We start from the raw sequence: 27,593 nt of genomic DNA, 5'->3' as shown, positions 1-27,593 counted from the left end.
ACTTCTAGATAAATGACTAGAGAATAAACCGTTAAAATTTGAGCAATTTGGTGCTTTCGGTTGTTTAGATATCCGCTGCTGACGGCAAAAGAATGGTAAGGAAATCCAAGCGGAGGGTTGTCGAAGGGGTCGCCTAACCTTCTGACACTAGCACAGCCGCCACGTTAAAGTGGTGCCGAAATATCTGAAGGTACATTTCTAAAATGCTCGACAAAGTTGCGTGCGCGGCAGTGGGGCTGTCACCGAACTGGAGGCTCCTAGAGGGGCGCTTTGCCGTTGTAGTCAGGGGCGTGTCAATGTTGGAGGAGGGAGGGGAGTAGGAAGGCCGAAGAGGTGTGCGTACCCTTTCCTGCTTCCGATCGCGCTCAGATTTCGTCGCAAAGTTCTGAACGGTCTGTAGACGAGAACGAAATCTGCGGTCCCACTGCACGTTCAGTGGAGATGCAGCCCCGCAGTGCCCTCAGGGAAGGTTTCAGCAGGCCAAAGGTTGTCAGGAAGGTCTAGAACTACCTACTGCTCATCAGACTGAGAACTCTCGCTCTCGAACGCGAAATGTGTGCAGTCGACGCCTCAGGGAAAGAGGCAGTTTCATTGGCGCACTTGATGCCAACCTCTGGGACGTTTTCGTGTCGATTGTGAGCGGCGGTCTATCTGAAATGTTTTTCTCGGCCACTCGTAAGAGGAAGACTGCACTGTAGTTCCTTCTCTAGCTTGTAGCACAGGTGACAAAATGGTAAATATCGAAATAGATGACAGAGGAATAGAAAAACATTTAAAATCGCTCAAAAGAGGAAAGGCCGCTGGACCTGATGGGATACCAGTTCGATTTTACACAGAGTACGCGAAGGAAATCGCCCCCCTTCTTGCAGCGGTGTACCGTAGGTCTCTAGAAGAGCGTAGCGTTCCAAAGGATTGGAAAAGGGCATAGGTCATCCCCGTTTTCAATAAGGGACGTCGAACAGATGTGCAGAACTATAGACCTATGTCTCTAACGTCGATCAGTTGTAGAATTTTGGAACACGTATTATGTTCGAGTATAATGACTTTTCTGGAGACTAGAAATCTACTCTGTAGGAATCAGCACGGGTTTCGAAAAAGACGATAGTGTGAAACCCAGCTCGCGCTATTCGTCCACGAGACTCAGAGGGCCATAGACACGGGTTCCCAGGTAGTAAGAGTGATTTCAGGTGTGCCGCAGGGGAGCGTCGTAGGACCGTTGCTATTCACAGTATACATAAATGACCTTGTGGATAACATTGGAAGTTCAGCGAGGCTTTTTTCGGATGATGCTGTAGTATATTGAGAGGTTGTAATAATAGAAAATTGTACAGAAATGCAGGAGGATCTGCAACGAATTGAGGCATGGTGCAGGGAATGGCAATTGAAACTCAATGTAGACAAGTGTAATGTGCTGAGAATACATAGAAAGAAAGATCCTTTATCATTTAGCTACAATATAGCAGGTCAGCAACTGGAAGCAGTTAATTCCATAAATTATCTGGGAGTAGGCATTAGGAGTGATTTAAAATGGAATGATCATACAAAATAAATCGTTGGTAAAGCAGATGCCAGACTGAGATTCATTGGAAGAATCCTAAGGAAACGCAATCCGAAAACAAAGGAAGTAGGTTACAGTACACTTGTTCGCCCACTGCTCGAATACTGCTCACCGGTGTGGGATCCGTACCAGATAGGGTTGATAGAAGAGATAGAGAAGGTCCAACGGAGAGCAGCGCGCTTCGTTACAGGATTATTTAGTAATCGCGAAAGCGTTACGGAGATGATAGATAAACTCCAGTGGAAGACTTAGCAGGAGAGACGCTCAGTAGCTCGGTACGAGCTTTTATTGGACTTTCGAGAACATACCTTCACCGATGAGTCAAGCAGTATATTGCTCCCTCCTACATACATCTCGCGAAGAGACCATGAGGATAAAATCAGAGAGATTAGAGCCCACACAGAGGCATACCGACAATCTTTCTTTCCACGAACAATACGAGACTGGAATAGAAGGGAGGACAGATAGAGGTACTCAGAGTACCCTTCGCCACACAGGTGGATAGCGGAGTATGGATGTAGATGTAGATGTAGATGTAGATTTCAAAGCCGGGGGTCGCAGTTCTGACCTCCGTCGCAGAGACGTCAAAAGCAGGGTGTAATGGGGGTGTCACCTTCCTATCGCGTGGCTCGTTGGGCAGAACTGTAGTGAAGTTGGGTGCCGGTGTGACGTCGCACGCCGCAGCAAGCTGCGAGCCGCGGCCCCTTCTCTCTTTCCCCGCACGTGTCGACCGACGCAGCTCGCCGTCTGGGCGGCACGCAGGGGCACGACTTGGCGCCTTTCAGCCGAGTTGCAAACTTAAGCGTCGCAGTATGTCTGAACTACTGGATTTCGAGAAAGTGATCATTTATTTCTGTTGCACGCTATACTTGGCGTACGTATGGGATTTTGACGACTATATACTTGTGATATTATTCTGGGGTATGTGGAGGAAGTTAAGCTTATAACTCTCAGTTTTTATGGGTTCACACCAACATCACAGAAATGCATCCGTCCAAACGCGCACAACGTCTGACATTCTCAAAACAAATGCAGTTGATGCAAATGATCAGCGGAGCCGACAAGGAGGTCAGAAAAGGGATGTATCCCTTAACAAATGAAGAAAAAGGGAAATGAAGGAGTGGCATGTCCTGTGGAACGTACAGGAGTATAGGAGTTGCTGTTGTGTTTCAACGGATAGGCCCTCCGTGGGTACGCTCTAAAAATTTTTTCTAGTGTATAAGTGAAAAGGGGAAGCAACACATATTCAAGAATGTCCAGGAGTTGAGTCACTATTATAAACAAAATGCGTACTTACAACGTTGTTTTCGGTCAAAAAGAGTCATTCCTAAAAGTAGCTATTAAATTTGCGTTTTGAAGAGTTTTCTCTGTACTATTTCGATGATTCATCCAGATACTGAACAGGAACATGTCAATGGTAACTGGTGTTAAGTAAACAGTGGTAAGCACCCTTCGAAAAAATTTTAAGAATAGGGTTGTGTATACAGGGTGATTCAAAAAGAATACCACAACTTTAAAAATGTGTGTTTAATGAAAGAAACATAATATAACCTTCTGTTATACATCATTACAAAGAGTATTTAAAAAGGTTTTTTTTTCACTCAAAAACAAGTTCAGACATGTTCAATATGGCCCCCTCCAGACACACGAGCAATATCAACCTGATACTCCAACTCGTTCCACACTCTCTGTAGCATATCAGGCGTAACAGCACTGAGCACTTATCTAATTTAACCGCTGAATTAGTGATCACACTCGCATCGAAGTACTATCCAGCTTTTTCTTTTATTTCTGGGGCTCTATGTTGTTATTTTACAGAGATCGCTAAATTGCACCCACAGTCCCCTCAATCTATACCTCACTCACGATACGACACACACAGTCATCATGTCTACTCATCCCATAACATGAGCAATATTGACTTTACAATGCAATATGTACAAAGGCAACACATTGTAACTTGCGTTAACTTTACAGTACAATATATACACATTTGACAGAACAAATTGAACTTATCGTGTATATCTTTGCAGATTCCGAAAAAATTACCCTATTCCTACACTGTTTATATGTCCCAATGCTTTCCATTCCTAGGGAAGCACCGTCAACCTGCTCTTTCTCTCTACAGACTCGGTACTCAGCGCTAAAATCTCCTTCTACATCAGCGCACTGAACACACTTTCAGAACTGTTGCACAAAATTGGGGATCACTTCCCCTCAGAACAAATGCGTTACTGTCTCTCTTTCCTTGTGTGTTCGCTTTTCTACTAACATCCCCAGATGCATAGACTACAAGAACACACGTACTTTCTCCATAATATTACATCATTTTAGCTGTACTTCTCAATATCAGCCACTAGGCTACACCCTACCGAACGCTTGTTCATCAAAATTCCAAAGATATACACTTCAAATTAATTCTCTACAAACCCTGAACTTTATCCATGTGTAGCAAGGTGTAAACCACTCACTAACTATAAACAAACATACGAAAGATGATATTTCCACTCTCGAATACTGTTGTCAGTCATGTGACATATTCCAGATCTTCGCTATAATTTACAGGTCAACAAAGGTCCTTCCCAGGTCTAGAGAACAGACAAGCGTGTATCCAACACACCACAATCGATCTTCACTCAACTAAATAAAGGCAGCAAATGTGCAGAAGGAGTCAACTGAACAATCTACATCCTCATCGAATAACACTCCAACCCAAATCGATCATCTTCCCAAATTCTGACTTGATCACCAAAGCAGCCCGACACATACTAACTATTACTTCGTTATTCGGTCGTCTAGAGGAATGCAAAGTTAATTCTAACAGATAGCTACACTCTAACAGGTCTCTGCATTCGGACAGCCGCTCAAATTATTTATTATCATTTATTAATATTTATTATCATTTATGGTCATTTATTATTATTATTATTTATTATTTTTTATTATTTATATCATGCGCATGTGTTCACCACGAGGTCCGGAGTCGAACTGGGTTAGTGCACATCGCCACCAGCAGAAGGTGTCATTCAAGATGTCCGATTTTGGTGGGGAGTTTGAATTTTGGCTGAAGATCATACAATTCGTTTACCTAACAAAAATAGCTCCAAGTTCAACTATGTTTAGCTCCTATCACAACCACCAGAGCGTTCTATCATCACGTCAGTTGATTACACAATTACCGTTATTCAAGATGGCTGCACCCAGTGCAAAACGTGTCACCTTTCCCGAACCTGCATGCTACAGTAAAATTCCAACTTGACTTTAGTCACACCCTACACATCGTTCAGCTGATACCATTTCCAGATCTTTGCCCATCTGACCTCTGCAATTTAAGTCGGAGAAAGACATATCCATTACCTTCTGCAGCCTGTCTAGAAACAGAACGACCTCACTAACTGCAACAGGACCTTGTTTTGACCATTCGCCGGAAGTGCGCGCAATGTTGTACGTCCGAAACTAGAAAACAGATCCTCAACATCCTATCATCTTTATTCTCTACCATCAAACAGTAAAAAAAATTACCAACTATAAAAGCTGATCCTATTTACAAGTCACGAAGGCACCAATGCGATCCACCTCCAGCGCGGACAAATGGAATTCACAATACTCTCCCCGAATAACTCAGAGTGCGGCCATCCAAGAATTCCTAAAGCTCACCAAGGCTGTCACCTCTGACTGCAGCTGCCTATGTGGACAAGATCACATTAAATATACAGACGCTTCAGAGACCATTTTAAAATTTGATCACCCATACTCTAAGCGAATGAGAAGCTACCTCCGACCCTTGTCGAAACACTGTTTTATAAAACGCTTTTGCACACTGCCGAACATTTCATCTTTCTGCCGCGACTTCGAAGTCTGTGTCTGATTCTAAACAGACACTAACAAGGACTGATGCACGGCCTCTCACAGGAAACTATACCTTGCACCGTGTAAATCACATTCTTACGCTCGATAGCATAACATTGGGTGATTTTAAATAAAGGACAGCAACAAAACAAGGAATCTAGAGGAGTCTGGCGGCGTTGTGGCGAGTTTCCAAACTACCCCCCAAAAGTGATTGACGGCCTCTACATTTAAACTCATATGTCGCAGTGACCGAATAGTTGATAACTCTGCGTTCCGTTTCTAGTGATTGCTCATTTTGCACACAAGTACACTATCATCGTTTTCGGTTCTAGCAACCCCAGAAGTCGCAGTCCATCAACGAAAATTTGTTCCCCAACTCAAACAAGCATTGTCACGCAATCATTATGTGGTACCCAATGCACGGATGGGATGGAGAAGACACCATCGATCTACTGTAATATTATCCATCACAGCTGATATAGCGAAAAATTTTACAGTAAGTCCAACACTGGCCAATCATGTGACAGCATGTTTTTTCTAATTTCAGTATCATAGCTAAACCATACCTTCTCTACTTTGCAAGTATCATTGTGACCATTGATAGATGACTGCTCAGTACAACCATTCACACTTAATTCTCGAACACATAAAAACGATCAAAGTATACAAGACAACGCTATACATATTTCTAAGACCTCGCTCATAGTACTCGATCGATCTCTCTACGTATGGCGGTGGCAGAGCAGTCTCGCCATCTTACATTAAAAGACCATCCTCACCTGGGCACTGACCAACCTACCCTGGAACATCGCTACCCAATTAATCATCAACCGAGCAGACGAATAAAGCTACACTCTACCTCTCTTGACTGAATAGAGCTTTAGTAGACCTAACCAATCCAAGTTAACCACATTTCTCGAGATGCGACCAAGTTTTGGAGTTAGCACACCATATCCATCTATAGTAACAGATTTCAAAACGCCTTAATGTAATAAAATACAGTTAAGAAGAACAAGAACTGAGTGATATTTATATGCAACGTAATTCGACAAATTTTTACGTAAATCATCCAATCTATCATGTTTAAACTATTATTCTAGAGTCTAGGACTGATGCCTCGAAGGTTCTGGTAAGAGAGAGAGAAAGAGAGAGAGAGAGAGAGAGAGAAGGAGAGAGAGAGAGAGAGAGAGAGAGAGAGAACATAAACACACACTCCTAAGACTAGAACGTTCAGCACTTAAAAACGTGCAACAACCTTAGATCGCTTAATTTTCCGTCCTGTCAGACATACATCACTCTCCCCGGTTACCCTACGCTGAGCTATCTCTACCTCAATCGTAAAACTTTTCCTTTATATGATATGAGCCCAATATAGCCCTGCGGACACGTCTAGCGCCCAATGATCACACCAGATCACGAGTCAGAAATAGTACTATTACTCCATCAGGTCTATATAAAAATGGTAGTTAGTAGCGGACCGTACGTCCTACAAGGAAACAGATCCGCACAACACCAGCGTCCAACATGTAAAAATTACGAGTAATTCCGTCACCAACTCTGTAAACAGCCCATCTGTCAGGTAAATGTGTACACAAGGATTGGAGCACCTCACAAGCACCCACAGCTAACTTAGTTACGACCCCGAAGTCTCAATTTTACACCCAGGATGCGACAGGTTGGGTACCGCGTAAATCAAGGTGCGTTTAGAGGAATGTGTTAAGTTTCATCACACATGAGATGGAAGTCCTCTGATCACCGACGGGTTCACCGTTAACGATCGCAAGTAGACAGTGCTTTACACTATAAACAAGTGGTTGAGCAGATATATTTTTTAACATTGGTAAGAACGTTCTCCTATTGCTCAAAGCACTGCGAACTGTCGTTTTCGAGATCGAAATGTATGGGAATCATTGCCCTAGTCGTGTCGATTTTGGACGCCAGTGAGTCAGAAATATTTTCCTCGGCCACTCACACTAAAACCGCGTTCCAACGCTGGACGTTGCGGGTCTGACCTCCATCGCAGAAGCGTCAAAAGAACGAATGAAACGTGGATAGCAGCGGGTGTGACGACCTTCCCTTCACGTGACACTTCGACGGTGGCATGCGGCAAAATTGTGGTGAAATTAGGTGGAAATGTGAAAGGATTACCCGCCTTACTCCTCCCACGAACTTCCGAGTCTTCACATTTCCGTCGCATCTGTCGACACCTTACTGTTTGAAGCGCTGCCGAGCCCGCGGCTGACGTCGCACGGCGCCCCGCTGTCGCACCACATACAGGAAATTTGTTGCCTCTGTGGGCACTTGTGAGCAAAATTTCAAACTTACGCGTCAGAATAGCAGACAGCTGCAGGGTTTAGAAAAATGGTCCTTTAATTGTGTTGTGTAGTAATAGTTTAAGGGGGACCCGGTTTTTAATACATATTCATAACGTTCTATTCTCCGGTATGTATTGTTTATTTGTGGCCGGACCTTACAGCTCTGAACTATCTTCCTGCCTTGGAGCAAGTATGCGCCAGATGAAGTGCACTACTAAAATCTGGAGTAATGCGTGTCGACATGAATTTAAGTTACCCACTGAAAAATCTAGCTCTGTCGTTTTTGAACCTCTTCATTGTGCTTCGAACGTTTAGCACTTCAACTGAGCGACACTGTTTTAGATTCTAAGACATTGGCGAAGTAACTGGGTCTCATTTCAGATCGGAAATTTATATGTGTCCCGCATCCGACATGCTTGAAAATTCGGTCACTCAGAGCGCGTAATATTTAAAAGTGTGTTACACACTAGGTGCTAGGAGGAGATTGAGCCTGCCTGCTCCAGTTTTATTATAACTTTTGTGCAGTCCCGACTTGATTACCTATGCATGACGTGTGGGTATGGGAGACTATCGTATCTTGCGATACTGCATATAGTCCACCGTGAGGGCATTAGGTTGGTCACAGGTACCTTTAGAAGGAGCCTCATTCCCGCCTCTGCGTTAAAGCTAAGAGCCCCTTTCTAAAGTTAGCCGACATCTGCTCATAGTGAGGGAAGCCTACGTGTCATCTGTATCCCAGGCTTTAGACTAGGCTTTCGTCACTGAAGGTGATATAAATGGCGGCTGTAGAGATACCCAGTGCAATGATGGGACTGTAATGATCAATTATTTTAACTTTCTTCGGGTGTCTACCATTGAACTTAGAGTAATTTTGCAGAGAATTGGCTTGTACTTTAACCTTTCATTGGACTTAAAGTGATTTTTCTAAGTGTAGGCTTTTAGTATAATTTTCATTGCACTTAGATTATTTGCTTGTAGTTTTGGTGACTGAATTCGAGCGTCCATACAAACTATAACTTTTTTCGGGCAACTTGAAGCAGCAGAGGACTTTAGCCAATTTCGTTGTTTGGTTGGGTGCTTTCTTTGGGGGAGGGAACCAAACAACGACGAAGTCATTCTCCCCATCAGATTAGGGAAGGATGAGGAAGGGAATCGGCGGTGCTCTTTTAAAGGAATCATCCCAGCATTTGCTTGACACGATTTAGGGAAATCACGGAAAACCTAAATCAGGTTGGCTGGACGCAGGTTTCAACAGTCGTCCTCCCGAGTGCGAGCCCAGTGTGATAACAACTGCACCACCTCTCTTGGCTTAATTACTTTTCTGCAATTAATGTCGAGACTTGCAAGTGATGTGACTGGTTAGGGTAACGCACTTCAGTTTTATATCAGAATTAACTGAGTGTAGGAACAGGGAAGTGGTAGCGAAGGATTGAGCTATGCGTGAACACTGTTACTAAACATATATCTCGTATCACAAAAAATTAATGCGTAAAGGAAGAATATCGGCGATAAAAAACTCAATACAGTAACAAATTTTTACTCCTTGTCCATGGATCACGCATGAAATTTTATCAATGAATGCTAAAGGTAGATATGACAACATTGTTGTTGTTATTTTTGTGGTCTTCAGTCCAGAGACTGGTTTCATGCAGCTCTCCATGCTACTCTATCCTGTGCAAGCCTCTTCATCTCCAAGTAACTACTGCAACCGACCTCCTTCTGCATCTGCTTAGTGTATTCATCTCTTGGTCTCCCTCTACGATTTTTATACTCCGCGCGTTCCTCCAATACCAAATTGGTGAACTCTTAACAGAACCTACCGTAAGAACCGATACCTTCGTCTTCTCAAATTGTGCCACATGTTCCTCTCCTCCCCAATTCTATTAGTACCTTCTCATTAGTTAAGTGATCTTCCCATCTAATCTTCAGCATTCTTCTGTAGCACCACACCTTGAAAGCTTCTATTCTCTTCTTGTCTAAACTAGTTATCGTCCATGTTTCATTTCCATACATGGCTACACTCCATAAAAATACTGTCTTAAAAGACTTCCAGACACTTAAATCTATACCTGATGTTAACAAATTCCTCTTCTTCAGGAACGCATTCCTTGCCATAGCCAGTCCACATTTTATATCCTCCCCACTTCGACAATCATTAGTTATTTTGTTCCCCAAATAGCAGAACTCATCTACTACTTTTAAGTGTCTCTTTTCCTGATCTAGCTCCCTCAGCATCATCTGAATTAATTCAACTACATTTCAATGTCCTCGTTTTGCTTTTGTTGATGTTAATCTTATATCCTCCTCTCAAGACACACTCCATTCCGTTCAGCTGTTCTCTGATAGAATTAAAATGTCGTCGGCAAACCTCAAAGTCTTTATTTCTTATCCATGGATTTTAATTCCTACTCCAATTTTTTTTCCTTCACTGCTTGCTCAATATATAGATTGAATAACGTCAGGGATAGGCTACAACCCTCTCTGAGTTCCTTCTCAACCACTACTTCCCTTTCGTGCTTCTCGACTCTTATAACTGCCATCTGTTTACTGTACGTAAGTAGCATTTCGCTCCCTGTATTTTACCCCTGCCTCTTTCAGAATTTGAAAGGGAGTATTGCAGTCAACATTGTAAAAAGCTTTCTCTAGGTCTACAAATGCTGGTAACATAGGTTTGCCTTTCCTTACCCTATCTTCTAAGATAAGTCGTAGGGTCAGTATTGCCTCGCATGTTCCAACATTTCTGCGGAATCCAAACTTATCTTCTCCGAAGTCGGCTGCTACCATTTTCTTCATTTGTCTGTAAACAATTCGTGTTAGTATTTTGCAACCGTGGCTTATTGAACTGATGGTTCGGTAATTTGCATACCTGTCAACACCTGCTTTCTTTGTGATTGGAATTATTATATTCTTCTTGAAGTCTGAGGGTATTCATCTTGCTCACCAGATGGAAGAGTTTTGTCATGGCTAGCTTTATAGATGCTATCAGTAATTTTCATGGAATGTTGTCTACTCCCGGTGCCTTGTTTCGACTTAGGTCTTTCAGTGCTCTGTTAAATTCTGCACGCAGTATAATATCTCCTATTTCATCTTCATTATGTCCTCTTCCATTTTCATAATATAGTCCTCAAAGTACATTGGCCTTATATAGACCCTCTGTATAATCCTTCCACCTTTTTGCTTTCCCTTCTTTGCTTAGGACTGGTTTTCCTTCTGACCATTCGATATTCATATAAGTGGTTCTGTTTTCGCCAAAGGTCTCTGTAATTTTCCTGTAGCAGTATCTATCTTACCCCTAGCGATACATGCTTCTACATACTTACATTTGTCCTCCAGCCATCCCTGCTTAGACATTTTGCTCTTCCTGTCGATCTCATTTCTGAGACGTTTGTATTCCTTTTCCCCTGCTTCATTTACTGCATTTTTATGTTTTCTCCTTTCATGAATTAAATTCAGTATCTCTTCTGTTACGCATGGATTTGTACTAGACCTCGTCTTTTTACCTACTTGATTCTCTGCTACCTTCACTATTTCATCTCTCAAAGTTACCCATCCTTCTTATACTGTATGTCTTTCCCCCATTCGTATCAATCATTCCCCAATGCTCTCTCTGAAACTGTCTACGGTCTCTGGCTCTTTCAGTTTATCAAGGTCCCATCTCCTTAAATCCCTACCATTTTCAGTTTCTTCAGTTTTAGTCTACAGTTCACATCCTATAAATTGTGGTCAGATTACGCGTCTGCCCCTGGAAATGTCTTACAATATAAAATCTGGCTCCTAAATCTCTGTCTTACCATTATATAATATATCTGAAACCTTCCAGTGTCTCCAGGCCTCTTCCACGCATACAACTTTCTCTCATGATTCTTAAACCAATTGTTAGCTATAATTAAGTTATGCACTGTGCAAAATTTCCCTGGCGGCTTCCTCTTTCATTCCTTACCCCCAGTCCATATTCACCTACTACTTTTCCTTCTATTCCTTTTCCTACTATCGAATTCCAGACCCCCCATGACTATTAAATTTTCTTCGCCCTTAACTGTCTGAATAATTTCTTGTATCGCATCATATTTTTCTTCAATCTCTTCATCATCTGCCTAGCTAGCTAGTTGGCATATAAACTTGTGCTACTGTGGTAGGCATGGGCTTTGTCGATCTTGGCTACAATAATGCGTTCATTATGCTTTTCGTAGTAGCTTATCTGTGTTCGTATTTTTTATTCATTGTTAAACCTACTCCTGCATTACGTTTATTTTATTTTGTATTTATAACCCTGCATTCACCTAACCGGAAATCTTGTTCTTGCTGCCACCGAACTTCACTATTTCCCACTATATCTAGCTTCAACTTATTCATTTCCTTCTGTAAATTTTCTAGCCTACCTGCCCGATTAAGGAATCTGAAATTCCAAGCTCTAATCCGCAGAACGCGTTTTGTTTCTGCTGATAACAACGTCATCCTGAGTATTCCCCACCCGGAGATCCTAATGGGGAACTATTTTACCTCCGGAATATTTTACCCAAGAAGACGCCATCATCATTTAACCATACAGCAAAGCTGCATGTCCTCGGGAAAAATTACGGCTGTAGTTTCCTCTTGATTTCAGCCGTTCGCAGTACCACAACAGCAAGGCCGTTTTGGTTAGTGTTACAGGGGCAGATCAGTCAATCATCCAGACTGTTGCCCCTGCAACTACTGAAAAGGCTGCTGCCCCTCTTCAGGTACCACACATTTGTCTGGCCTCTCAACAGATACCCCTCCGTTGTGGTTGCAGCAAAGGTAGGCTATATTTATGGCGGAGGCACGCAAGCCTCCCCACCAACGGCAAGGTGCGTGGTTCATTGGGGGAACAACATTACTTCACCAAAAATCATTCAAACGTGAACTGATTTAACTCTGCTGTTCTGTTAGGTCCATATGCCCCGAAATGTTTATAAATTTCGTTTCTTATTATTTACATATCAAAGTAACTTCACAAAATTTGGTGACTTTGTCTGAAAAAGCAAGAGCAGTATGTGGTTACAAAAGTTTTAAAATATTTTCAGTCGTCTGCTCATAAACCTTAAAAGTTACATATGTAATGTTTGGGTGTGACCCGCCATTAATATCATTACTCCAAAGCCAAGCACTTTCTGGCTGTCTCACATTTGCTAGAAGTAATGACTTTCATTGTTTATACTTATTCTCAATATTCAGTAAGTCAACAAAGGCGCTGCGTTTACAACAATTTACATGACATTATCACTTGGCATCTGTTCGAATTATCCATTGTTCCTGTTCAGTTCGTGTTCTATATCGTTTGTAATCAGTCTCAATTGTGACATCATGCCGATTACATCATTGACTGAGGCTGAGTTGGAAGAATTATTAAATAGTTCAAAACAGGAAGGACCATTTTTCGAGTTCGAAGATTATGTCAGTAATGCATCCGAAAGCTGGCTGTTCAAAGTAGTGTACAGACTTCTATTTATAAAAAAAAGGGAACATAGAATTGCAGTTACAACCACCAGCACAACACGGCTGTGTACCTCCTTCGAACGTCATCAGGAGTACCCCGGGAATTACCTGATATTCACGGTACACTCGTGAAATGGTCATACGGGAAAATGCCCACTTCATCGCTACCTCGGAGATGCTCGTGCCCCGACAATAATACTACGTTCAAACTCAATTAAATCTTGATAACCTACCATTGTAGCAGCAGTAACCGATCTAACAACTGCGGCAGACACTTGTTGCTTTATATATGCCGACCGCAGCGCCGTATTCTGGCTGTTTACATATTTCTGTATTTGAAAGTGCATGCCTATACCAATTTCTTTCGATCTTCAGTGTATTTGTTTCTCGGTGTGTGGGCTTCGTACTTTGAGTTGAATGTTATATATACGGTAGTTCTGAGACAGCTGGGTAGGCATATGGTCAGCCCCGTGTGAATGAACGCTTATTTTGTTTCTAGGTTCTACTTATCTTTTTTGTTGTTTTAGGGTGGCATCTGTACACTGTGCTGTAGTGGGTGTGTCTTATTTGGAACGTCGTGTTTGATCTACGAGTTTCAGATTGGTGGAAGGAACTGTTAGGTACAATGGCTAAACCTATACAGTGGTTGCGGGGCCTCTTAGACCATAAGCACCATAAAAGAGGTGACTATCGCTGCGCTGCTTGTGCTAAGCTGTTACATGATGCACGTGAGAGTGTTGTAAATTAAGGATTTCGGATCTGAATGTTTTGAGTACTGAAGTTGCCTCCCGTCCTCAAATTCAACTGCTGGGTGATTTATTTCCTTTACAGCAAAAAGTTAGTCTGTTAATTTTTCAAGGGGAAATGGAGTCGGATATTCCACAATTAAGTGAAGACGCAGTTTCAAAGGATGATAACCAGCAAACCAAATTTTGGCAAACCCGTTGGTATCAGTAATTAGCAGTTGTCAAAATATTTTTAGAGGAGAAACACTTCTTTAGGATACAAATTGCTCAGTAGTGTGTAGACAAACACGCAGAAAGTGTTCATTTATCTGGAATAGTAGTATGTGCCATGTTATCAGAGCATGGAACAGTAGATATTATTCTTCAAAGAACGCACCCAAACAATTTCCCACATATCGTATTTTGAGATACACAGGCGTCGCCGGCCGAGGTGATCGAGCGGTTCTAGGCGCTACAGTCTGGAACCGCGCGACCGCTACGGTAGCAGGTTCGAATCCTGCCTCGGACATGGATGTGTGTGATGTCCTTAGGTTAGTTAGGTTTAAGTAGTTCCAAGTTCTAGGGGACTGATGGCCTCAGAAGTTAAGTCCCATAGAGCTCAGAGCCATTTAAACCATTTTGAACAAAGGCCTCGTATGCTGATTTACATTATGTTATTTATTCAGAAGAAAATATTAACAAACACAGCTCGAAGTTAAGACGGGAGCGGAAGGATACTTGTGGAAATGCGTTGACTCTTGTTTCCCCACGAAGACGACTTGACGGAAGTTATGTGCTTTCGTTGCCGTAAATTCGGTCATGTGCTTAGGCACTGTCCACAGCCTCATAAAGTACTTAGAAGCAAATAACGCCACCATTTGGTAACGTGGCCTCTGACTGGCTCTGGACAACTCTTTCGGTGTCAGAAAATCCATGGTTTGCTTCTTAGTTCATTACCTTTTATATGTTCAGTTTTAAATTCTGTTGGTTGATTCCGGTGGCTTGGTTTCCTTTTTAAACGGTATTACCTTCGGTATCGAGGATTTGGACCGTTAGCTCATGTTGGGAAAAGATGTTTTACGGCCAGTGGTAGTTTGTAATCGGTAACTGGGCAGTGTCAGTTCAAACCGAAAATTTGGGATACTTCATGGCCCCTCCATGGGATTTAGGAATGTGATTTTATGATGAAGAATTATTCAGAAGCGAGCTATTTATTTAACATTAAGGAGGAAGCGAAGACTCCCTACCGTAAATTAATGCTCAGCAGATATTTTGTGAGGTTAGTAGTGAGTCTAAATGTCCAATCTCAATCATTTAAGAAAAAAAAAAAAATGTCAGTGCCGTATTCAACATTCCTGTTAGACAAGGGGTTTGTCACTTACCAAGATGAGAGAGTTTCGGAGTATAGTCGACCAGCTTCTGAAGGGTGGCGCGACTAGGTCTTCGATATCTTCAGATGCCTCACCCATTTTCTAAGTCCGTAGATGATCAGGCGGGGGGGGGGGGGGGTTATCGTCCTGTTGTGGACTATCGTGCCTTAAATCAAAATGTCACCTTAGGATGAGTACCGTTGCCTCATTTACGTATTGGTGAAAAATGTGAGTGAAATCTTATGGAACTTAACTGCTAAGGTCATCAGTCCCTAAGCTTACACACTACTCATCAGTCCCTAAGCTTACACACTACTTAACCTAAATTATGCTAAGGACAAACACACACACCCATCCGCGAGGGAGGACTCGAACCTCCGCCGGGACCATTTACGTATTGGTTTTTCTTAGTTTTCTCTGGATCGCTTTCTTAGCTTATTACCAGATTCTTTTGGCAGAAGAGTCTAAACCACCTAAGGAATTCCCTAGGGACTGTAGTATCTTTGAATTTAATCGTGTTTTCTTTGGATTGTCCACTGAAGCTGCTGTGCTGTCTGGGTTATTAGATGCAGTCTTAGGGGATTTGAAATTTCATTGCGTTTACAACTACCTTCAGGATGCTCTCATATGTAGCAAAGCATTTCTTGAACATCTTCGCCACATTAGTTAGGTTTTACATCAATTTAAGGAAACCAGGTTGGCTGCCAAACCTTCCAAGGTTAGTTTACTTCAAATTTACTTTCTTGGCCACACTGTCATGGACAGCGTTTCGTACACTGAACAAAGTAGAACTAAAGCTATCTGCGACCTATGACCACTTAGGGGTAAAAAAGGCGTGACGCTGCCTGTCGGGATGACCATTTTTTTGGTAACTTCGTCCTAAACATTGCCCAGTATGACACGCCCCTCAACCACCTCCGCCAAAAAAGTGAATGTTTTTGCTGGACTCATGTTCACCAGTGAGCCTTTGATACCCTGAAAACTTCTGTATCTGTCCTGTCTTGGACATCCCGGACTGTAGACAGGATTTTGTTGGGCAAACTGACGTATCTATAGTGGCCTTATTGTCGTATTACATCACGAAAAAGAAGGTAAATGTAGGCCATTAATATATGCTTCACGATCGCTGTCGAAATCTAAATTCTGAAAATACTTTGCCATGGGGATATGACTCGTGGCAGTCATTTGGGTTCGGCGAAGGTGGTTCAAAAAATTACGGAACACCTGATGTGGAACGGGCTTTAAAAAAATCTTAAAAAACTACTCGGTCAATGTGAGTTATTTGAGTTAACTAAGCCGAATTCCATCATGTCTTGGGGTTTGTTGTGCTCTTCCAGGGAAAATTGCCCAATGGATTACATCTGCATTATAACTTAGGGCTTCTTCCACACACTAGAAATGGGCTTCGTTACGTATTTGTTGCTTTGAATGTATTCACTAGATTTGTTTGGGTCATTCCAAGTACGTCAACTACAGAAAATGTTACCATACAACTTCTGACTACCACATCTTTTAGCTTTTAGCCGCCGAAGTTTAGATATCGAATAATGCAAGCGTTTTTGAAAGTTTTGCTTTGATCATGCTGTTTCACACGTTACTGCTGAACCCGATTCCCCATCCTGCTATTGTGGAGCAGATTAACAGAAATTTAAAGTCAGCTTTTTCATTCCCATAGCCTCCCTGTATTTGATCAGTCAGTTGGTTGGTTTTCACATTTAACGCTTCATTACATGAAATGCGTATCGCAAGTCCGTCTAAGCTCACGTTAGACTGCCCCATCAATTTGTTGCTTGGTAATTTGTGGATGGCTGGCGAACTCTTACCTGAAAATACGGACGGAGACATTATTAAAGGCAAATGAATTGCGCCCCATCATGACATTTATCTTGCGTGTGAGAGATAGTTTAGGTGGTATAACTTAGGCCGTAGTGTGGTTTCTCTTCACACTGTGGTCGTATTACACGTTAAGAACCTTTAAGCACATACTAAAGGTGGACAGAGAATTACGGAAAAGATGTTAGACCGTTTCATACGGCCACGTAAAAGTTGTCCATAAATTCACACCACCCAGTTGCTTCGTCAGGAACTACAAAACCGGGTTCATCTTGGCCAGCTTAAGTTGGACTACAAAGGTCATCAGGATTATAGTACCGTATCGTGGTTACCCTTTCATCGTTTTGTTAAAGTGGGGGAGAATGAGCCGTTCTGCTGTCGATAGTGAAAGATACCGAGGCCGTGTCCCCTGGTGTTGCCTTCCCTAAAGTCTCGCCAGGTGACACTGGGGTCGAGCGATCAGGCTTTAAAGCTCTGCGTGCAGGCCGGCGCGGCACTCGCCACCTCCAACGAATGGAAGAGCTGGCCAATGTAGCGGGCAGTGAGGAAATGTTTGCGTGTGGAATTAATGCCAAGAGGTTGGTACAATGTTGCTTGGACAGAAGCTCGATGGCAGCATTTACAGTCGACGTCCACAGGGTCACTTGGAACTAAGATAGCGTCCGAGCTACGTTTCGATTTTGAACTGAGCACTGACGTGAATGATTTATGCTTGCTGGGCCATCTAGATCACCGTCGAGATTACAAGTTGTGAATGCGCTGATGAACGAGCTGTCTGTTTTATGTAAAGGTCAACAGTCGCAACACGCATGGCTGGTGTTATTTGATGATATCTGGCAGGATTTCGCCTTGTTGCTTCAGGATTTTCATCTTAGCACAGAAGGGAAAACGCAAACGAATAAACAGTGAGCTTACAGTTTGGTATCCAAGCACTTATCAGCTCATGGTATTAATGTATGCCACCAATCAATTTTGTTTTATAGACAGACGATGTTTGAAAGCATTGTCTTCAAATCTGTACTGTGAATGGTACCATGTGTGGTTGGACTGTTCCTTGAGCTTTCAGTATTTTGTGTGCTTATGTTGATGTCCATTTGTGGATTGTTTTATAAAGCACAGATCAGCAGGCAGCTTGATTTTTGTAAAATGTTTCTTGAAATTGTTTTAAAAGCAAATATAATTTGCTCTTGGATAAGATTAATGTTCTGTTTCCTTAGAAAGCGGGGTTTTGGATAACATCTGATTCATGTCATGCAAGGTTCCATTGAAATCATGTTGCGAGAAAGTTCTTTTAATCTTTGAATGTTTGTTGTCATATCCAAGTATTGGTAAAGCCTTGTTTATGTGTCATAGTTACGAGTAGAATATTATTCAACAGAGCTCCTGATTTAAGATTTGGCTTAGCACCGTTACGTTATTTTGAGATCGCATTAACCAAGAAAGCCTTCCTTGCAGTTCCCTGTGTAAAAGGTTTAATCGAAAAAGAAATGATTTCGGAAGGACGGACCCAGCATACAGGAAAGTCAAAACAACGCTCGGTGACATTAAGAGTAGGGTGAGAACATTTTTGAGAATGTACGTTTGGAGCACAGCATTGTATGGTAGTGAAACATGGACTGTGGGAAAACTGGAACAGAAGAGAATCGAAGGATTTGAGATGTAGCGTTACAGACTAATGTTGAAAATTAGGTGGACTGGTAAGGTAAGGAATGTGGAGGTTCTGCGCAGAATCGGAAAGGAAAGGAATATGTGGAAAACTCTTACAAGGAGAAGAGACGGGATGATCTGTTTAGACATCAGGGAATGACTTCCGCAGTATTAGAGAGAGCTGTAGAGAGCAAAAACTGTAGGCAGAGGAAGATAGAGATTCGAATACATCAAGGAAAAAAAAAAAAAAGAAAAATGAGAGGATTTACACTACTGGCCATTATAATTGCTACACCACGAAGATGACGTGCTACAGAGGCGAAATTTAAGCGACAAGAAGAAGATGCTGTGATATGCAAATGAGTAGCTTTCCAGAGCATTCACACAAGGTTGGCGCCGGTGGCGACACCTACAACGTGCTGACACGAGGAAAGTTTCTAACCGATTTCTCATACACAAACAGCAGTTGACCGGCTTTGCCTGGTGAAACATTGTTGTGATTCCTCGTGTAAGGAGGAGAAATGCGTACCATCACGTTTCCGACTTTGATAAAGGTCGGATTGTAGCCTACCGCGATTGCGGTTTATCGTGTCGCGACATTGCTGCTCGCGTTGGTCGAGATCCAATGACTGTTAGCAGAATATGGAATCAGTGGGTTCAGGAGGGCAACACGGAACGCCGCCCTGGATACCAACAACCTCGTATCACTAGCAGTCGAGATGACGGGCATCTTATCTGCATGGCTGTAACGGATCGTGCAGCCACGTCTCCATCCCTGAGTCAACAGATGTGGTAATATGGAGCTGTGTTGGTATGAGCCACCCCCATTTCGAAACATTTATTTCGCTGCCGAAAGTGATCAATAATTTTCTGCATTTGCGTAGCTATGTTCATAGTAGGAGTTAACCAGCAGTAGCGCGTCCATACGTTGTCGCAAACTGGCTAAAATCAGCTCCCTTCCCGAGGTGGTGGAACCGGACTGGCAAGATCATTGTACATTTTATGGATCGGCGCTTGTGTCACATCTGAGGACAGTACTCCGTAGGGGATGTTCTGTGCGGGCTTACTCAGTAAAGACATGTGACATGTGTGGTCCAACTTCTTAATTTATTTGTCCACACTTTTCCAAATAAAGTTTTCACTAATTCTCATCCTCGTTTTGTCATTGTGCAAGTGAACACTTACGGCTGTCTGATGGTGGTGTTTGAACAATAAGCAACCATTCAAGATGGTAATACAATATTATCTCTCTGATGTCCCCTTGCCATGCAACGCGATATATTTCTCCTCGAAACATATGGTCTTAGAGTCTCGCCCTTTTTCTACCGCTCCTTAACTGGAGACAACTCCGGATGTGTATACTGTCGGTCACCTACATCTTTAAAAAGGAGCAGAAGCCCCATCAAAATAGGACACAGTTAAATTGCCTCATACTGTATTAATACAACAAACATTTTTTTCTTCCTCATATTCCCTCTGATTCTCCTAACGAAACATGCGAATAAGATCATCAAATACGAAATCTTCTGTCTTATGGATGTATTTAAATTTGAAATTAAAGACAGAAGTCCTAATCGTCCACCCACCAACCCGCCCTATCGGTCTTGACCTCATAAGCACCCATCTAAGGGATTGGTTCCCAATTTAAAGTTGGAAAGTGCGATGTTCTTGTACATCTTCAATTTTTACGGACCGATGATTACTGAGAAAGTCTAGAGTTCACACATGGAGTACTTTACTTCCACAGGGGAAAGACTGCGAGTCACATATGTCCACCATAGTAAATTCCCCTCTCGAAATCGGACATCGCTATAAATGAAGCACTTTCCAGCCAATCCTTCAAGACTTCGAACAACGTATGCTGTGGAGGAACTCACTCAAATTCTATCCCCTTCATCTTAGCTCGTTAAGTCCCTTGGCTAACTGGGCGTAATTCTAGACGAACGTTCGGGAAAAATTCGCCATATCTGTGAACTGAGGTATTTAATTTACATTCTTAGGCAGTTAACTGATGTGAATCTCTTCCAGGCGGATCTAGTCAATACCAAAGTAGGTAAAATTATGCGCGCTAAAATAATATCTCAGATTGGGCGAATTTTAGTTTAGATGGCTTAATCAAGCTCATAGCAATCGGTTAAAAACCTTCACAACAGGATCCAGATGCTCCTGAAAATTTTGACAAGAAATAAGAAATTTATCTAAACAGTGATATACATAGCTAAACTTTAAATCCGAAGATACGTTGTCGATAACATGAGGTAACAAGGCAGTTCCTATTTACAGGCCAAAGTGGATTTGGTTGTATTCGAAAAGATTCCAATCAGTTTCAAAAGCCGTTACCGGTTTTGACTCCTTAGCCAAAGGCAACTGAAAATAAGCTTGATTAAATGCTTTCTGAAACAGTGAATAGCACAAATGTAAATGAGGCAACAGTGTAGATTGTAGAGTGACCTCCTTATTCAGGGCGTGGTAGTCCACACCAGAGCACCAGAGCACCAGAGCCTACCTCACCACGTTGGTTTGGGCCAGAAAAATTGATGAAAGGCAAGGAGGATCTCCTAATTTCTACTTTGCACCTTCTAATCTCAGCTTATAATCGCTTCATTTATGGGGGAGACAGGGCGCCTAACTGGATTAGTGCCTCTTAGTGCGATGTTACATTCGACACATCTAGATCAGCAATGAGAACATCTCAAAACTCCTTGCAGAAGTTCTCCAGCTGTTCATATTGTCCTGGATTCAAACTACTTAACTCATAAGTAGATGACCTCGAGCACCACTAGCAGTAACCACCAAAGTGGCGTACGTCTGCAGAATTTAATAACCGTTTGAGGAGCAAAATGAAAAACAGCCTTGTATTACACCGATATGGGACTAACCCTACATGATAGACAAAATTCGCCCCCAAAAATAGTGGAGCTAACAGCCCCTGAGCGACCCTGACTTAAATAGCCACCTCAAGTTATGTATACATAACTGACCAACCAGATCAAACATCTACATTTCGCTTGAATGGTTCATATCTTCCGGATAATGCCAGAAATTTACAAATATCCTGATGTAACACATAAATTCCCGATTGATGTAGGTAAAAGAACGGCTTCTATCGAACACTGCACATGGTGGCTCTCCATTAATAGTAGCAAATATGAAAGAAACCTGAGAAAACGGTGCCACAAGGATCCTGTAACACTCCAGCAATCACTGCGGCACACTCCACCGTCAGCTACTGACATCTCTACTTTTATCCTGACAGTTCCTGGCTAAATGTCTACTGTGGCTACCCCTGAAAAAACTAATCGTATCCAAGTTGCGTTCCCTAGCTTTAGGCTCTCGATCCTTCTCCCACAGAAATGCTGAGACGCTCCCTTCTTGTCGCTTGCTGTCAGAATCCCTTACAGCTTCAACATGCGAGATCAACTACTGCTGTCGCACAAATTTTTGTAGGTGGGCGTTAAATGTTCTTCGTGTTCTATCAGGTGTGTGCATTCCTTCTTATATGTTGTTATTAATTTCTGCTTCTGAAAACGAGAGATACAAACATCGAACACCATTTTTAATTCTGTTAACATTGTCCTCAAATGGTTTTTCTACTGATTCATGTCGAGCTCTATTAAACAAATGTTTTGTTGCAAATTAACTCATGAAATTGAGCAAAACGAAACTTTTCCTTCAGAGCCTCCCATAGCAACTACTCTAAATACCCAGAAACCATTCAGATTAACAGCTGATAATACTTAATATTTTTTCATCGATACTACTCTGCCTTATGTTGTAGGTCGAGGAGGAAATGTAATGTATGCTCAATATCAACCATACTACTAATAAACGAGACATTTCCTTCACATAACAATCCTACCATGACGTCAGGGGGCTTAGTAAAGATTTCAGACATACTATCAAGCATCCAAAAACCACTGCTTCATTACAGTCAAGTTCGTTCGAGGGAGATCTTTCACTGTCCATTTATAAGTTAGTTACCTTATTCAAAAGCGTCTGGCTACGAAATTTTAACAATTTCACTCGTTCTTCTAACAAGGTTTTGGGTTTCTAAGGTTCCTCCATCACGTTGACGCTGTGTAAATCACTGAATCTATTCGGATATTGTATAACTCATCCCCAAACTACAATGATCTGTGAACTTGATGTTTTGCTGACTTCTAACATAACAATTATCAAGGGCACCTCTGTTAAGGCAGCCGTACGTGGGAGACAGCCATACTTACCGCTCCTAGGAGCAGGCTAGTTGGGGCCGCGGCTTGCTCAAGTCCCTCCTGCAGCTGCCGCGCCAGCGTGGATGAGTTTCCCTCACGGTTGGCATTATGAGTTTAATACTCATAGGCTTTACTCGGATCTGTCAGCCTAGTCACCTCCCTTCCACTCATATCAAAACACTAGCTGCAACATAGCACTATTTGCAAAAGGTTTTCAGTTAGTAAATATTTCTAAACTTTGTCTTTTTTATCACTTACCCCAAGCCCAATACACTCTCTGCGACCAATATGTAGCGGAACACGGACGTAGTAAGCCAAGGTCGAGCTCTGAGTGATCATAGTTTTAGAACATTCTTCATTTCAATCATAAGAAAACTAAATCACAAATTTGACTTGTACAAACATTCTCTGCATAATTACGACCGACATATGTTAGATTAACACGTCAGGACTGACCATGTGCTGAGATAAGGCAGCACTCCATTTAGACACACTATCCGATAATATTAAGCATTACATACGAAAATCTTTCGAGTAAACAACAGCGAGATGTAGGTTCACAGTTATTCAGTCGTTTAAGAAATACATATTGGGCGTAGAAGGTGTACAGGAAGTACAGTAATCCAAGGAGTGAACTATCAGGCTACTACAGGCAATCATCACTTCTGTCCGTTGAACTAACGCCTTCCCATGGACGAATCTGAAGACCCAGACACGATATTATTTGCAGGAGGGAAGAAACCGTTTCTTCGAACACAATGTCATAGGCGAGCTCTATAAGCACTGTCGTGGAGCCATAGGTTAGGTTAGTGTTGTTTAACGTCCCGTCGACAACGAGGTCATTAGAGACGGAGCGCAAGCTCGGGTTAGGGAAGGATGGGGAAGGAAATCGGCCGTGCCCTTTCAAAGGAACCATCCCGGCATTTGCCTGAAACGATTTAGGGAAATTACGGAAAACCTAAATCAGGATGGCTGGAGACGGGATTGAATGCGAGTCCAGTGTGCTAACCACTGCGCCACCTCGCTCGGTCGTGGAGCCATATTCAGAAGCGTAATTCACTGTCACAGAGCGTGCATTAGTTTGTCTCGGCATTTAAATCATCGCTAAACGTCTGATGTCTTGTGTCGAAACAGCACAAAAGTCTGTTTTGAGACTTTTGTGTGCTGACCTTTGAATTTTGTGATTAACGGGCTGTCGGTCAAACTTTGCATGCATGTATTCCATTTACGTCGCTCTGATGCTCTACATTAATTACCTTTGTATTCTTATGAATCCGCAATTGTGTAAGACCATCATTCGCTTATGCAAGAAATACTATCAATAATTATTTATTTTTATTCAGACGATAGTTATCATTTTTTGATAACATTGTTTGTGACACAGGATTAATTTATGCAAATTATATATTTATAAAAATAGTTTGTTAACCTGCCCACTAAATTATAATGGACCAAAGATGTGCTGTTTAGCAAATGTAAAGTCGTTAGAGAGCTGATGTATAACCGAACCTTATGACACCGCAGCTCATAGTGTAGGTGAGATATTGCCAACACCAAAAGGGTTTCAGAATCACTGGTGCTGTGGTACGATAAAACACGATGCTAAAATTTCTACTCAGATACCGATTCTTCTGCTGAAACCAGACTCATTCTTATGTAATCAACTTTCAGTTTTACCTTCCATTCTTCGACAAAGTTCTGTTGTTAGTATTTTGATGCAAGTGACACCAGACAGATTGTGCTTCAATTTCTGGATGTATTCGGTCTTGTTTTCTTCGGAAGAAAAGTGACTATGTTCTATTCGAAATGTGATACAACTTCCTAAGCTATAAAAATTTACCCGCTGGCTTGTAGAGCTCCGGCTTTGCACCTGAGCCTGACGCCCGTGAGAGTTCAGCTGGTAAGCCCCTTGAACCCAACCAAACAGCATCGCTTCTCCCTCATTTTTCTTTTGTCCTATGTCCTCATTTTCAATTGATCTCATTTCTTTTGGATGGTCACAGACTTCCTACATGTTTTATCTTCACTTCCTCGCCTACTTTTCTGATTCAAGGCAATGGATCAGGTAATGTGGTCATATTCATTCTCTCAAGCAGATATTGTTACCTGTAGGGGATATCATTTACCAAAATTCTCCCACTCACACTCGTACACATCTCTGAGATTCTTACAATGAACATATGGATTGGACGACACGTATTTTCTGGCCGTTTTATAACATTCCACTAAGAAACATTTAATATTATTTTCTTAATCCCAAGGGACTTGCCGACAGTTTTAGATGCCAATGATTGTTCTGCGTCACATTAGAAACTCGTAGATATTTATACACTGAAGCGCCAAAGAAACTGGTATAGGCACGCGTATTCAAATACAGAGATATGTCAACAGCCAGAATGCGGCGCTGCGGTTGGCAGCGCCTATACAAGACAACCAGCGTCTGGCGCAATTCTTAGATCGGCTACTGCTGCTACGCTGGCAAGTTATCAACATTTAAGGTAGAACGTGGTGTTATAGTCGGCGCACGAGCGATCGGACACAGGATCTGTGAGGTAGCGATGAAGTGGAGATTTTGCCGTACGACCATTTCACGAGTGTTCTGCATATACCAGGAATCTGGTGGAACATCAAATTTCCGACACCGCAGCTGTCGGAAAAGGATCCTGCAAGAACAGGAACGACGACAACTGAAGAGAACTGAGTTGTTCAACGCGACAGAAGTGCAACCCTTCCACGGATTTCTTCAGTGCTGGACCATCAACAAGTGTCAGCGTGCGAACTACTTAACGAAATATCATCGATTTGGGATTGTGGAGCCGAAGGCCCATTTGTGTAGGCTTGATGACCGCACGACAGAAAGCTTTACACATAGCCAGAGCCCGCCAACACCGACATTGGACTGTTGCTGACTGGAAACATGTTGCTCATTTCAAACTGTATCAAGCGGATGGACTTGTGCGGGTATGGAGACAACTTCATGAATCCATGGACCCCGCATGCCAGCAAGGGACTGTCCAAGCTGGTAGAGGCTTACTAATGGTGTGGGGCGTCTGATATGGGACCTCTGATACGTCTAGAAACGATACGTACGTAAGCATCCTGTCTGATCACCTGCATCCATGCATGTCCATTGCGCATTCCGATGGACTTGGACAATTCCAACAGTACAATGCGACACCCCATACGTCCAGAATTGCTACAGAGTGTCTCCAGGAACACTTTTCTGAGTTTAAACACTTTCGCTGGCTACCATACTCCCCAAACATGAAGATTATTGTCTGTATCTGGGATGTCTTGCAACCTTCTATTCAGAAGAGATCGCCACCTCCTCGCACTCTTACGAATTTATGGACAGACCTGCAGGATTCATGGTTTCAATTCCCTCCAGCACTATTTCAATGGTCGAGTTCATGCCACGTCGGCGTTCTTCAATCATTCGACGCAATTACTGATGTGGTAGTCCCAAAAATAAGTAAGTAAAAGAAAAATAATTAATAGAAGCGACTATACTTGCGCATATACAAAATTCCAAATTTCGCAGATAACTTCCCAGTAATTACACAGATTGTACACTTATTGTCTCGAAAGCGCCAAACAATTTTGGAAGCTACAAGCAGCCTGTAACACAATAACTTTCTTTTCGGTTAACTTCTTAAGCGTCTCTCTTCGTTGATGCACTTGTTTGTGACCGCTAGAATTCCAACCAGATAAAGATATACAGTTACTGGCTGAATGTTTCTGCAGCCATCATTTTATATTGTGTAAATAATTATTTAATCTAAGCTATTACAGTTATTAATACAAATTGACTATGCATATACTTGGGGCATTCTTCTGATGCATAATTTCAATTTCTCTATTCCTCTAATTGAAATTTTTTAGTTTTATAATATGATGTACTAATAAATGATGCAAACAATTTATTATTTTTGTGTTACATTATTTTATATATTTTATTATAATCAAACAATTTACTATTATATCATAATATTTTATTTTCATTATTATTCATGTACTAAACATCTGTGGCATATAAGAAAGGGGATAGCGCAGGTTATGCTTGGTGGACGGAGGGGGGAAACGCACGGAAGGACCTGTAAGGCCACAGATCTGGAAGCCGGATCTGATCCTGCAGCAGACAGAGAACTCACCAGGTGTCCCACGCACAGGCGAGGGTGGCGCTGGCCACCATGTCTGCAGGCACGCCATCCACCAGTGCACTGCGATCCATATGCATGGCGTGCAGAAGTCCCACAGACGATCCGGCGCCTGCGGCAGTGGGGCCATACATGTTGCCCACCCACAGTGCCAGTGGTTCCTGGTAGGTGCTCGACACTGTAGGAACGCAGCAACATATCACCTTCAAACCGATCTCTGCCACTAACAAGGCAACGTTGTCAAGTGTAAACAAACGATCTTCATGAAACGTGGCAGGCGTGAATGGGGACAAAAATAGAGCAATATGTATTTTTTGTTTGCGTTCAATGTTACTTTTAAGGGGTAAAACGCACCATGATAGGTAATTTGGGGTTTAAGATTTAGAAGTAATATCTTCGAAACGACGATATATAAAAAAACATTGTTATGTATATTTTATATAAAATAATTTTTTTTTATATTTCCTCGTT

At 42.2% G+C, this 27,593-nt stretch overlaps 1 protein-coding gene across 1 annotated transcript in view; it reads right to left on the bottom strand.

The window, feature by feature from the left end:
• The window catches only part of LOC124545579 (thyrotropin-releasing hormone-degrading ectoenzyme-like), a 96,313-nt gene extending 69,057 nt beyond the window's left edge, over positions 1 to 27,256 (bottom strand). The window contains exon 1 of the mRNA XM_047124526.1: positions 27,117 to 27,256. Coding sequence (XP_046980482.1) covers positions 27,117 to 27,256 — 140 coding nt within the window. The remainder of the gene's footprint in view (positions 1 to 27,116) is intronic.
• Between the last annotated feature and the right edge of the window lie 337 nt (positions 27,257 to 27,593).

The sequence above is a fragment of the Schistocerca americana genome, chromosome 8 (assembly GCF_021461395.2).
Source record: "Schistocerca americana isolate TAMUIC-IGC-003095 chromosome 8, iqSchAmer2.1, whole genome shotgun sequence".
Classification (NCBI taxonomy): domain Eukaryota; kingdom Metazoa; phylum Arthropoda; class Insecta; order Orthoptera; family Acrididae; genus Schistocerca; species Schistocerca americana.
This window is presented reverse-complemented; position numbering and strand designations above follow the sequence as displayed.